General features: G+C 41.1%; 1 protein-coding gene across 6 annotated transcripts in view; it reads right to left on the reverse strand.

Annotated features, from left to right (window-relative positions):
• KIAA0586 (KIAA0586 ortholog) overlaps positions 1 to 15,084 on the reverse strand; it is a 70,184-nt gene that overhangs the window by 11,764 nt on the left and 43,336 nt on the right. For 5 of the 6 annotated variants that reach the window (XM_054286675.1, XM_054286674.1, XM_054286677.1 and 2 more), the window contains one exon: positions 14,149 to 14,236. The exons of the other annotated variant lie outside the window; for it this stretch is intronic. In XM_054286675.1, coding sequence (XP_054142650.1) covers positions 14,149 to 14,236 — 88 coding nt within the window. The remainder of the gene's footprint in view (positions 1 to 14,148; positions 14,237 to 15,084) is intronic. 6 annotated transcript variants of the gene reach the window in all.

Genomic DNA, 15,084 nt, shown 5'->3' on the forward strand with positions numbered 1-15,084 from the left:
GACACCCAGTGTGTGCCAGCAGGAAAAGCACAATGGCAAAGGAAGCCTTATCTTGTGTGCCTCATGGAATTTAATGGCTCCCAATATGTCACCTGAAGCAAATTCACTCACATTATACACACAACAGACTCTGAAATTCAGCAATACTTTCTCTGCAAGTATCAGATAAAGCAATCTGTTTTCTGGCAATTTCCCTCACATGCTACAATAAGATCAGGATTTTAAGAAACATTATCCATTATTTTCTTTCTTTCTGCCTCTTAAATATCAGGGAAGAACTGAGTCTGGAATATACTTAAAATTCAATACATCTCCAAGTTGGGGAATATGTTTTCCCTTGTCATTACTCTGTCACTGAGCATTATGCTGCCTACACAAGAGCAGGAGAGAACAAAGGCTTAAAGATCATCTTTCTTTAAACACAACAGGTAAGTGTCACTGTTATTTAATGCAATATTGGGGTTTTTTCAAATCTTGTAGGCAGAGAAGACACGTGTTGCAAAATCTCTTGCAAGAGGACTGTCTCCTACATTGCTGGAAGCTGTAAAGGGTCTGGATCATGCCTGGAGCTTCTCTCACAAATTCTGCAATGCAAACTGCAATGCAGTTTTAACTCTGCTATTACAGGTTTACAATCATTCCCTGTTCCTTCAGATGAGAAGTAAACAGGTTAATGCAGACTCACTGTGCATTGCTCTGGATTTTTAGAGAGCCAATTGGAAAGGGAGCAGTGCAGTATCCAAGGTGCAGCTTTATTCACACAACCTACATTCATCATGCACAGAAAGTTTCCTGGAAACCTATTCTAAAATCTGATAAGAAAAAATCCTCATTAAGAATCATTTGCTTGTTTAATTTTCACTTATTGAGCTTTAATGTACCATAAAAGTAATAACAACAGTGCCTTAACTAAGTACTGCTTTTCTTGTGTTCATTAATTTCAGAAGAACACAAAACTGCCTGTAGATACAGGAAGCTGCTGGAAAATAAAAAGGAACTGATTGCATAAACTCAAAGCAGAAAAAAAAATAAAATAAAAAATTCTTTTTTTTTTTTTTTGTGGAACACTGAGTTCAACAAAAATGCATTCTGTTCACTGTACACACGACACCAATGGGAATAAGAGCCAGTTCAAGTTCTAAGTTACCATTACTTGGGTAATGGCTTCAAGCTGCAAGGCACAGCTGTATGGGCCCAGCCAGACAGGCTATCACAGCAATGCTTTGATAGCATGGGGCCCTTAAGTGTCAGGATATAGAAAAGGCAGCAGTTGTTGGCTGTGAAAACAGTCTGATACAAACCAGATGGGGACTCACTTCATGGGCAACACAAAGGAAAACAATTGGCTCATTCAACAAAGTCAGGCCACTGCCCCAGAGAATTAACAGAAGACAATAACAGTCAACCAGAGTTGATGCAAACAAGAAACAGCCATGTGGTTAGGGTTTAAGGAATTGTTTCTCCTCAGACTAAACATAAAGTTTTGATTTCTAATTCTCATATTCATTAATTTCAGTCTCGTTTACAAGCCCCTTCTTCCTCCAAAGTCTTCCGTGTAATTCATTTATGTAGCACCGGCCTTCACACACCTACTTAAACAAGAAAAAAATCTATGACAAAGGCAGCTATATTAATCTAATGTTTCCTGAGGAATGCCAAGACCACAGACAACTTTCTGAACCGTGGCAGAACAACATTACAGATACACAGAGGGCTATTAGACATATTTGCATGCATATGGCAATATATTTACTGATTCTTTTTGATTTGAAATGCATAAAGCCCAACAGGTCACATGCTGGGTTACCAGAGTACAGATGTCCTTCAGTTTTGTGAAGAGTTCTTCTGGTTTCTTACTTAGGTTTTTTTTTAGCAAACTTCAGATCAATTATGTTGCCACATAAGAGTTTTGTCAGGCAACAGTTAAAAAAAATCTATTGAAATAGCTATTACCAAACCTTTTTTGAAGCAATCAAAAATTTAAAAACTGCCTATTTCAGCCCTAACTCAAAAAATCCCCAGCCCACTCATTTTTAGAAGCTTGTAGAAGATTATGGTCCAAAATCTTAATTGCTCTTGCTGTTTTATTACAGGAAATATGAAAGTGACATGTGCAAAGGTATTTTGATTACAAATTACTTACAGAGATTGCACAATAACTCAGACCTCTAAGGGCCTTCTGCAATTTCACTCTCAGACTGAAAACATCTGAACTTTCTTTTCATGAGCTTCAGACTATTCCCTGTGGCAGACCCTGCACTGTGGAGCTCCACACGAGTGTGAGAGCCTGGATGGCACCAAGGAAACCAAACCTGGAAACCCAAGCAAGGACCTGGACATGGAGATGTCCTGGACTGGGAGATGTCCTGGATACCTTGTGAAATCAGTGTCCCACACATCATGAAATCACAGAATGGTTTGGGGTGGAAGAAACCTAAAAAAATCTTGTTCCAAGCCCCTGCCACGGGCAGGGACACCTTCCACTATCCCAGGTTGCTCCAAGCCCCATCCAGCCTGGCCTTGGACAGTTCCAGGGATGGAGCAGCCACAGCTTCTCTGGGCACCCTGTGCCAGGGCCTGAGCACCCTCAGAGTGAAGATTTTTTTCCTAATTTCTAATCTGAACCCACTCTGAATGTATGGCTCTCATTTAAGAGGGTGACTCTGAAATGAGAGAGAGAGAGAGAGAGAGAGAGATTTTGTCTCAGAGTGAAGATTTTTTCCCCTAATTTCTAATCTGAACCCACTCTGAATGCATGGCTCTCATTTAACAGGCTGACTCTGCAATGACAGAGGGAGTTTGTCTTTTAAGAAAGTGAAAAAAATAAAACCCTCCCTGAATTAATGAATCAGAGATTTAGAGGCCCTAATCATCCCTTTAAGTGGCTCTAGCCTTCAGCTGCTGTGGCTCCCCAGCCTTTGAGCATGGCTTCACTTCAAAAAAAGGCCAAAAAAACCAAACCACCACATATTACAGGTAGAAAAAACAGGTTTTACTTCAGTGTCCTGCCATAAGCACAGAGCCAACAAAGCCATTGTGTGCTGTGCTCTCTCTGAGCTAAAACATCTCCCCAGCAGAACCACAGGGCTCATTTCCAAAAGTGCAGCCAAATTCTTGAACCCTCTGCAGCGGGGTTGGGCTGTCACATCATAGCAAGAGAAGACTTTGCCTGCAGTGCTGCTATTATTCATTTTTCACATCATATATATCGAGGTCAGACCACATTTTCTACGTGCAGCTGAAATTTTGGGTTGAGTCCCTGTGTTAGGTCGTTACCAGAAAATGCTGAAGCTTAGGAACAGAACAGAACAGCCTTTATTTATCAAGCCTTAAAACCTCAGAGATACTGGCACTGGTAGTCCTGCATTAAAAGCAGATGAGAGGGGAGCAAAAAGCCCTTTAAACCCCAGGTCTGCCTGCAGAGGCAAACCCCAATTGCTGTTATAAAAAGGGGTTTGGACATGGTTTGTCAGAGAGCTCCTGCACACAAAGGGCAGCTGGAGCAGGGGGAGGCACGGCTCCCTCAAAGCGAGGATTCCAACAGGAAACTGCACCCCCCTTTCTCTATTTTTTTTTTCTTTTTAATCAGGAAGGAAGCTTCATCTTCAGCAACAAGCATTGCCTGTGTAATCTCCCTGCCTGCCTGGGTGTAGGACAGGGTCCAATTACTGAAAAAAGCAATGTGTGCTTCTGAGAAGTCACTCGTGCATTTCCACTGTAACTCCAACTTGTAAATATTTCCCATTTATAACTCTGATTTACGTAACAGGGCACAGTGGCAGCTGTTAAGTAAATTAAACAATTTTCTCAAGATCTGTAATTATGGTTTCAGGATAATAAAAACACACTAAAAGAAAAAAGTCAGAAATTAGGCAACTTGCAACAAATTCCGTGCTTTTTATTTCTCCTGAAGATACAATGGCCTGACAAGGACAGACTCTGCAGCTGTTTTAATGTCTTTAAACAAACACAGCTTTGCCTAACTCTTGCAATGTGCACAGTGCCTAAAACAAGGTCATGATATGCAACGCTGAGATTATTACTGTACTCTAACAACCTGAGGTAGGATGGAGAGCAGCAGATAACCCAATAAGTCTAAACCACCTTGACTGGCTAATTTTGAGCCAAAATATAAACACAACTCTACCAGACCTAGAAAAGGTGAGATCCGTTTTCATTGCTCACATCTGGCTGATGATTTATTAATTTGTATTAAAAATACATGCCTGTATGACATTAAAAAAGAAAGAGTTAACTGGAAGGCAAAGTCATGCTGTACACAAAGAGACACAGTTACTTCCCTGCAGCCAAAGCACTGGGGGGAAAAATGAATTTCACAGACCTGCTCCATATTTTGTGCCACGCTCAACAACTTTCACTCAGGTTGTTTAGAACTGTGCTCAAAACCAGCTCTTCCTTCTTTAAAAGCTAAACAGAAGTTTTGGATTAGAGCAGAACGACAGGACACACAAAGGTTCTAAATTTAAATTAAGTTTTTCTAGGTGTAGGGTGGTTTTTTTTCTCCTCTCAATGACAGCACTATGATAAAAACCAGAGCACAGTAGTCCACAGACAAAGTTAAACCCATCTCCATCATTTACTACTGTTCCTTGCAAAGGCAGTCACCAAAAGCACATTTGCAAGAGGTATTTCAGAGACGAGGATTTGCTGTACTTCACTTACAGAATCAGTTGCATGGACGATGAAGAGGGTTTCACTCCAGCTTTATGTTAGGAAATGTTATTCCACAGAGTTACAAAACACAGCCCCATGTGCAGCCTCAGCACTGAGCAACAGGTCATGCATGACAACTTTAATCTTCACTCACCAGCCCTTACCCCATTTTTTACCAAGAATGCTACTTTGGCAGCCTGCATTTCTCAAAATCAGCATGTTATCAAAGAGCAGCATTACCAGTATTTACACAGTGTTCTTCATTTGGAAGATATCCTAGATAACATTTACTCCATGCTGTTGCCTTATTTGAAAATTTCATGGGCTCCTATTCTTAAGAAATTAATCCTGTGGGCTTGGGAACCCTGTATTTATATTTAATTCTAAGCAGCCTTTGTAGCACTGTATTGAGAAGGTGGAGCTGGACAAACATGGCTTCTCTTTGGTGCATGAATTTGAAGCTCTGTTTACTCCCAAGCATGTAGAAAAACAAGAAATAAAATACCTAGAAACAACACTGGCCACAAGCATGAAAACTGCCTGTAATCAAGCCTTTCACAATCTAATAAGCAGTAGAATTTAAAAAATATTATTTGATTGTGAACACAAATTGTCTAAATATCCATCTTTATTGGCCACTTTGGTTCTCATCATAACTTTACAGCAGTGCCAAAAATTTACAAAGCATTAAAAAAGAAAAAGAAAAAGAAGTTTATTGTCTGAGAATGAAAGCTTCTGTCTGCTTTGTAGAAGAGGTCTGGGGGCAGCCAGTCAGAATTTGTGAGTTATTCATCACTCACCTCATACACACTCATGTCCCAGGGATTTCTCTCCTACTCACCCCCCACACTAACAGCTGGCTCCTTCCAGCTTTTATGTAGTGCTTCAAAAAGCTGAATTGAGAGCAATTTAAGAACAGGTAAAGCTGAAGGGAGTCCAGCTGCCTCTGCCCAGGGCTCAGCAAAGCCAGCACAGTGGGGAGAGCAGAAGCTGCTCCTTCTGTTGTGCTGCACCAGCCACTGAATTATAAAAGGCAACATCTGCCTTCCCTACCAAGCAGAAAAATGTAACCAACTCAGCACATGCTGAAGACATAAAGCCTGCATTTCTCCTATCACAGTGCTATAAATGTTTCTCCAAGTTGAAATATGTGTTTGTAATACTCCTTGTCTTCACCTGTCACCAAACAGTATCCAGGCAATGTGTTGCCAGCACCCAAAAGCATCAAGACTTCCTGCTCTGATACTGATGCCTTTTATAAAAATAAAAAAGGGAGATAAGAGACCTGCTTAAATGACTGTTAATCCAAGTAAGGATGGTCATCCTAGGAGATCCTGTGGTGTGTGTGCCAAGGCAGCCAGCAGCAGGTCTGCCTGAGACCTGGAATGGCTCCTGACTCAGCTTGGCTGGTGTGGATGCATCAGGCTGTACACAGAGAGTGACTGAGAAGTGGAAATGGATCTTATTCAGAAATCTGCCTTTGTAGGCTGGAGTCTGGGTGAGAAGCTGCAGCAGAATTCTGGATGCAGTAACTCCAACCAAGTGCCCTGCTGCAAAGGAAATGCTGTTTCCCTGAATTATGGAATCACAAAATGGTTTGGGTTGGAAGGGACTTTAAAGATCACCCAGTTCCAACCCCTGCCATAGGCAGGGGCACCATCCACCATCCCAGGTTGCTCCAAGCCCCATCCAAGCTGGCCTGGAACAGTTCCAGGGATGGGGCAGCCACAGCTCCTGTGGGCACCCTGTGCCAGGGCATCACCCTCACAGCAAAAAATTTATTCTTCATGTCAAATCTACACCTGACTCTTTCAAGTTTTAAACCATTGCCCCATATCTTGTCACTCTCTATCTATAAAAAGTCCATCTCCCTCTTTTTTATGAGCCCTTTAAGGTACTGGAAGGCCAAAGTGAGGTGTCCCTGGAGTTCTCCTCTCCAGGCTGAACAATCCCAGCTCTCCCAGCCTGTCTCCACAGCAGAGGTGCTCTGGTCACATCTTGTTGCAGTGACACACTGAGGCACATCCTTCAGAACAACCAGGAATTCCAATTTACATTCTTTTAACATCACTGCTAACAAATAGGCACGTGAATTAAACTAGTACAAGACCACAAAAATCAAATGCTCTTCACAACATTATGACAGCAGATGATTTGCAAAGGGACTTCAAACTCAATTATTTGTCCACAAATGAGCAACAGGTTCAGGAGAGACTGTTCTGATTCTCTTGCAGACCCACCACAACACACAGGCCACAGAACAGCTAAACATGCTTACTTTCTAGCTGCACATCAGTTCTTTCTTGTTAAACCATGGGCTCAGAGCTGTGGAACCACTAATTTGTGAGAAACTTCTCCCTCCAGAGAAGAACTAACTGGAAGCAGCCCTGGGGCTGATGTAAGCATTAAGTACATGGGGAGTCTCTGTCCTTAGGTGGCTTGCCCAAGCCCATTAATTTTTTGTGTGTGTCCCCCATTTATATAAGCAATGTTTGCATGAAAGGGGAAAGCAGGTCAGCCCAGCCAGCCTGCCACCATCTGCTTTTATTCAGAGTTGCTCAAGATCAGTGCCAGTGGGATCAGTGCCCATTAAAGGGGTTTATTGTGTGTGTTTATTTTTTGCTCTTTACAATGAAGGCAACAGCAATTACTGTAAGTTTGTAAAAGTGCATACAAATCATAATCCTCAATACAAAGCTGCCTCAGTCAGATCCCAGCATGTTTACAAATCCTAGACAGGCTGTGAGAAAAGCTGTCCTGGCACAACCATTTCCACAGGCTGGGGAGGAGTGTGCTAGTGTCCAGGAGATCAGAGACTTGTATTTAATAGTTGTTATCAATTCCATCCCCTGTTTGCAACTCCAGCTGATTCACCACCACCATGAGAGGCTCTGACAAAAGCAAAAGCCTCACATTGGAGCTTCACCCCCAGACAGGCTGACAAGAGATGGATTTATACAACTAAAACTGGAACTGGTGAGAGATCAAAGGTAGGCTGCCAAATGGAAATTGCAATTTAGAGCTTTCAGCTAGTACATTCCAACTCCTGAGAGTGGATATGCAGCAGCAAGAGGAACCCTTCCTTTAGGGAGAATTCTACCTAGGATATGCCTGGTCACTAGAGACACAAACTACTAAAACTTCTGAAATGAAATAAAATATCAAAAACCCCCAAACAATTAAACAATTGTAAAAAACCCCATCCTGAATGGCAAAAAGATGGGGGAAAAAAGGGAAAATACAGAGAATTGCAGTGATAGAACCGTGCTGCTTTGGTTCCAGGTCATCAAAGTGTTTGAAAAGTAAATGCAATTATGAATCTTTTGTTAAAAAATAAATTCCAATTAATTTGAATGTGAAATCCTTTACATTTTTACAATATACTTCAGAACAGAAGATCCTCTGAACCTTCTGGTGGTCTGGCTGATGTGATGTAAGCAGTTCAGCAAGCACTTGGACTGGGCACCACATGGTATTTTGAGGTAAAAAGGGGATAAAAAAGTGATAAGAAAAGGGTGAATGGCCTTAAGCTGAAGGAGGGGAGATTTAAGTTAGATATTGGGATGAAACTCTTTTTATTATATGGGTGGTGAGGCCCTGGCACAGATTTCCCAGAGGAGCTGGGGCGACCCCTGAATCCCTGGAATTGTCCAAGGATGGGGCTTGGAGCAGCCTGGGATGGTGGAGGTGTCCCTGCCATGGCAGGGACAGACCTGGATGAGCTTTGAGGTCCTTTCCAACCCAGACCTGGCTGTGATTCCATGAAAAAGTTCAAACTCCAAATGTCCATTGGGTGCTTTGAGCAGCAGTGCCAAAAGTTTTCAGCTTATCTGCATGAAAAAGAGACTGGAACCTCAATATTTTCACATTACAGTCCCTCATATATGACTGAAATAGCAATTTAACAGAAGTTTAATTTGTGATATATAAAACATACTGAGAGGGATGCCACAGGTCACTGGATTAGATCACCTGGAATCTTTCATCTTTAGATCACCTTTAAAATCCAGGCTTAAAGAGGGAATCAAATGAGTTTTTGCAATATTTACTTTTGAGCCCCAGAAAATCTGGATAAAGACAAGCAAAAAAATCTAAATATTTGACAGTCTCCATAGGAAGTAATGCTTTCAGTAGTGATTACATCACTTTGAAGAAGTTTTTCTTTCCCTTTCTGCACAAAAAATCCCATCTGGTGCTGGAATTTCACTGAAAATCCCTGCTGCTGTGTTCAGACCAGAGCAGGGGCTTGGTACAGGAACACACCCTGAAATTCAGCAAAATAAATGTATTTAAACACAAAGATCTTCTCAAAAGGGAGGATTTATTCTTTTTTACTGTATGAAAAGTGCAAAATAGTTCCCTCCAGAGATCACCCAGACACACACCCAGCAGGGTGGGATGGAGGAGGGAGGTGTGAGGACGCAGAAAAGCAGATGTCATGATGGATTCATAATACAGGATACAGAAAAGCTGTGCAGGTTTCATGATGGGTGTAAAGCACCATCTCACAGGCACCAAGGGAAGGCAGAAAGGGAAATTTCCTGCCTTTGCATGTGGCAAAAGCCTCAGCACAAGGTCACAGCAATGCCACTGCAGCAGGGAGAGCGGGGACACTGAAGGCTGCAGGAACACGAGAACAAACTCTCAGGGTTGTAGAAGCTGAAGGAAATTGCCAAGGAGGGAAAGATGGGCAATGCATGGTGTAGAGAATCCTCCTCCCTGAGCACAGCCCCCAGCAGCAAAGCCTCAGACTGCAGGGCAGTATGGCACTGCTGGTGCAGTTTTCTTCAAGTATAAACTGTGTTCTCTTGTGTTTTTTTAAATTCTCCATTTCAATTCATTTAGGTGCCTCAAAAAATCGAATTGCATTCTAGGAATCCAAAAATCAAACTAGAGTTGTGCTTCACCTGCTTGTAGTTACAATTCTTCACACCTTTAGGGCAAGTAAGTGAGGGGAAAAAATGACAACTGTGTGAGACCAGAGGAGCATTTCCCTGGAAGGATTTTTTGGGAATGGCTACAAAGGTGTGCACAGTCCCATGGAATTCCAGCAATTGCTGCTGTTTGGTTCCCCATGACTCAAAGCTGAAGCAGCAGAACATCATCATCCACAGTGACAAATTCACACAAGATTTTGCCTTAAGCTATGAAAATCCAACTTCTGGTTAAACATTTTGTCTGAAAAAGTACTGAATTAACTCAGTGGGAAAAGAAGCAGCCACGGATATAAATGACACTTGTTAATAGATAAATAATATTTACAAAAGCCAAGGAATTAAAAGCTGCTGTTCCAAATTTATTATAACACAGCTAAATATTTACTTAGAGGAGTTCACAGTAGAAACCCTCATGTGTGGCTACCGAGGATTTTATGTGGGATATTATTCAGAATGCACACTTTATCACTAACATACATGTTTTCTACTGCATGGGCTATTGTGCAGCTCCTATGGACACATGCAGAATAAACAAAACCTCCCTGAGAACTGGCATTCTAAACCACTTGGAGCACCTAAAAGCTAATGACTACTTACAGAAAAGCCAGAGCCTCTGTGGGAAATGCAGCCCTGCCTTTCCTGAGTTGCCCAAATGTAAAATACATTAAGTGAGTGATGTCAATGAGCCACCTGATAGCACAGAGAGGTAACTGGAGAGGAAAACCAGAGGAAAAATAGATCAGAAACATCCCTGGAAGAGTTCAAGGCCAGGCTGGAGCAACCTGGTCTGGTGGAAGTGTCCCTGCCCATGGCAAGGGGTGGAACTTAATGATCCTTGAGGTCCTTTACACCCCACACCATCCTGTGAGTCTGTGACAAAAATTCTGAAGAAACCCTGAAAAAAACTTCCATTAAACACTTGCCTGAAAAATGCCTTAATTACAGCCAAGTGATTTCATTCCTCTAATTTCCAAGATCTTCTCAGAAATTAAGCAAATTCAAGGAGCAGCACAGGCTGCACAAACTATTTCAGCCTCTCAGGCTGTGGTGGTTCTCCCTGCCCTGTGCAAGGAGAGCTCTGCTTTGCTTCACTGGCTGCTACATCCAGGCTGCTGTGGAGAATCTTCAGCAAAAGCCTTCAGTGAAATTCAGGCCAAAAAAAGAAACAGCAGGATGTGAAGGGAAAAGTAAGCTTTCAGTAGAATAGTCATTGAGTTTGACCAAAACAGTTCCAGTTCTAAGAAAAACAGAAAGACCTTTAGCCTTATCCTAATCTTCTTCCTTCCTTGAAGCATCTGTTACACATTTGCCTCACTCCACAATAGTTTGAAGAAAAAATAACCCAAAACCTAACTCAGAGCAATTCCTGGCTGCAGAAGAAAGACAAAGAAGTATTTAGTTATAGCCATATTTTCAGCATTACAGCTTTCAATGCAGCCTAATGTCAATGTTAACACAGAAGCAGCCCATTTTCAATACTCAGCAAGGACTATGGAATTTTTGTTTTTTATACAGATTGTTTTAAGGGCTTCTTGTCATCTTACTCATTTATTGCACAGATCATCTCCTCCCACAAGCAGTTGTGCAATTTCTCTGTGGCAACAAAGCCAATTGCTCAGTGTCCCAATATTCCTTCCCCATGTATTTACACTGCCTGAACATAATTCACTAGCTGGAGATAAAAAGGAATTACTAGCATCAAGTTGTGCTCTCTAGGTCACATTTTGAGAGTCTGTGCTGTAGGAAAATAATTAAGTGAAGATACAGCTACCTCTGAGCTGCTCATATTAAAGTTTAAAATTGCTCTGCACTCAAGCATTGCCACCTGGTCTTTCATTTTCATTTAAAAAATTCTGAATCCCTTTATTGTAAGCCTGAAAATGTTTAAATCCTGGAAATATGAGCATTCACCAACCACAACAATTACTCTCCTATTAAATTCATGAAGATATATGAAAGAATGGCACAAAGATTAAAGGGTATTATAAAGCCAAAAATATATATGCATGTATATTATGTACTACAACTCTGTGTTTTCAAACCACTGTCTCCACTGTGTCTAGAGAAGGCACACATTTCAATTAATAATACATCCAGCCTTGATTTTCAGTTGTAACTTTTCAGGAGACTTTTACCCTTTCAGGCATGATATTGTAGCAGTCCTAAAATTCAACTTTCATTAGAAGCCATCAATCAAGTTTCTTTCAGTAAAAACACATGTTCACTGCAGACCACAGACATTTTTAAACAACAAAAGAAAGCTCTAATGTGTATATATGTGTTTATGGCCACCAAAAGATGAATCAAATCTTGTCATGTACTTATCAATTATATCAAAATGGCTTTTCAACATCCAGCTTGAAGCCCAAAACAATTTTCCTTTTTTCCCAACACTGTGAATTCACACTTCATCTCAGGGCTTTGGATCTCCTAAACTCTAATACCAAGCCAACCACTTACCCTTTAAACTCTGAAAAAGCACCTAAATGCTCCTGCCTCCAGAATGCTTCTCCACTTCCAGGCATTCCCTGTCCCTTCTACCCCAGGGAAGGCAACCATCTGACATGAAGCTTTTATAAACAAGGTGCTTTGAACTTACACTAACAGATGTGCTTCATTTTAAAATGTTGTGTTTACTTAAACCCACGTACACTTATCATGTTGCAAGCTTTCCTTTTTCTTTCAAATGCTTCTTATTAATTTTTACCCTCAACTTTTGGCCTGATTAAGGTCTCTGTGGTGAAGCTTAGAGAGAGGAGACATTCTGGTTAAAAGTGACAGACAGTTGTTTCCATTCTCTAATCCTTGAGATTTTTATTGGCTTATTAAATATGTATACTTCGAATGAGATTTCAATTATCCTGGTATATAAATCATCCTTTTTTTTCTTTTTTTTTCCCCTCTCAAAGCAAATTGACTACTGCCATCTCCTGGTCACACATTTTCAGCTCAGACACAACTGGACCATGCCCAAATTCCTCGTGTTACAGCACAGATAAATGCAGAGGTAAAAACAGGTAAACACAGACCTGCACTAAGTTGAGCCACTTCAGCTCTGGAAGCTTTTCCACTAATTATCCATAGATAATTTTTACATTATTCATAACTTTCTTCATATGCAAACCACGGTTTTGAAATCAGGTTCCAAGTCCCACGACCAATAACAATGGCCTGGGGCTTTTCTTACCACTTATAAATATTTGAAGCAGAATAATTCCCTCAGAATTCGATGGGATGTTTTTAAAAAAATTAAATGGAAGAAGTTCAAAGAATTATTTTTTAAAAGGGCTTGAAGGAAGAATTTCTCAGTGCTAGGGTGGAGCAATTATAATTGCATATATTGTAGACAGGCAGGTTTTTAGATTCTTGTTCTTAGAATGTAAGATTAAAACTGCTACACATCTCACTGCAGCACCTCCACAAACTTCTTATCTGCTAAAACAATTACCCATGGCAGTCATGTGCACAGTTTATGCTATTCCCACACTGACTTGAACTACAGTAAACAAAAGATATTCTCTCCCTCTCTTTCATCATCCTGAACACCTTTACAAACACTGTTAAGCAACCTCCAAAAATAGCAGAGATAATACTTAGTGTCCTTCAGAACAGAAAATCTTTATCTGTTACACACCAGCTTGCAGTCCCTCTCAAACCAGGTCATTTTAACATTGAAAATATCTTTTTTTTCCACATTTACATGATCTTAACTTCACATTATCTTTCAGTTCTCCTGCAGCACTCCTGTGTTCTCTCAAGCATATGAGCCACTCCCTTTATCACAACATCATGAACATCTCCTTTGCTGAACAGCACTCTATAAAGCAATTAAGATTCAGTTGACTACAGAAAATGCACGTTGCAATGCTCTTGGCAAATCCAAATTTCAATAAATACTTAATTGCCAAGATTCTCATGACTTCCATACAGATACATTTCATAGAATCATAGAATGCATTGGGTTGGAAGGGAAATTAAAGCTCATCCAGTTCCACCCCTGCCATGGCAGGTACACTTCCCATTATCCCAGGTTGCTCCAAGCCCCATCCAGGCTGGCCTTGGACATTTCCAGGGATGGGGCAGACACAGCTGCTCTGGGCACCCTGTGCCAGGGCCTCAGCACCCTCACAGGGGAGAATTTCTTCCCAATATTTCACCTGACCCTGCCCTCTGTCAGTGTGAAGCCACTGCCCACTGTCCTGCCACTCCATCCCTTGTCCAAAGTCCCTCTCCAGATCTCCTGGAGCCCATTTAAGCACTGGAAGGGACCCTAAGGTCTCCCTGGAGCCTTCTTCAGGATGAATTTCCAATCCTTTCAGTGCACCCCAACAACATAACTGTGTACACACACAGCCATCACTTTGTATACACATTTATACACATAACGTGTATAACTCTGCATACAGAAATGTCTGGACATGTTGTAGAGCAATGAAAACCAAATTTTAAAAAAATCAGCACTGTTATGTCAGTATACAAAAATATTTAGAAGTGATGTGCTTAACTGAGAGAACTCTGCACATTGACACTGATTTACCTTCTTGCTGCATCTCCTCAGATTTCCTTCTCACAAAGATAACTCTGGGTCTCACAATCTGAACGTGTGCAGCTCCTTGGCTTTCCTCCTAGGTATCATGCATTAAAATCACATTACAAATCTCACTTTTGATGGCAAAGCACAGCAAGATTACATTCAGCTTCAAGAAACATCCAAAGAAGTTTTTAAAGATTCAGTAAACATGTGCACTTGTTCTCCCTACATCTGACTTCAAGAGAATTCAGCTCTGAATTAGCCTATTACAGCTATTCCCTCTAGACAAACATCCTGGGAGCAGCAGGAATGGATGCAAAAGTGCCATTTTAGACCTCAAGACACAAGAGACTCTCAATTTTTACTCAAAGCATGTAGTGGAAAGAACATAAAATTTCCCTGGCTTTCTTCAATACCCAGGATATCTCCCTAGGTATTACCCTCCTGATGAGTAAGAGAAAGATGAAACAGAAAAGAAATATAAAAATTTCAGCACACAGGTTGGAAAACCCAAGCCAAATCTATTTATTTATTTTCTTGGCCATGTTTTTAGAACTGGTTGCTCCAAGCCCCATCCTGGCTGATCTTGGACACTTCCAGGGATGGGACAGCCACAGCTTCTGTGGGCACCCTGTGCCAGGGCCTGCCCACCCTCACAGGGAAGAATTCCTTCCTTATCTGTTATCTAAGCCTGCCCTGGGCCGTTTAAAATCACTGCCCCTTGTCCTATCACTAGGTGCCTATCTGTAAGACTTAAACTTTCTCTTAAGACAGACAAATTTAAAGCAGACAAGATGAGAAAGAGTTGAGATTATTTTCTGAGAGCAAGAAAGTCTCATGGACACATGACAGAAGGACATCAATATATTAAATTAATATTAAATATCAGCAGCATAAGAGTTCTCATGGGTCCATCTGAAGTGGTTTTTTTCTATTGGATTT

This window comes from Melozone crissalis, unplaced genomic scaffold (assembly GCF_028551555.1).
Source record: "Melozone crissalis strain CALT ecotype California unplaced genomic scaffold, PUWL_Pcris_2 ptg000056l_1, whole genome shotgun sequence".
NCBI classification, from domain to species: Eukaryota; Metazoa; Chordata; class Aves; order Passeriformes; family Passerellidae; genus Melozone; species Melozone crissalis.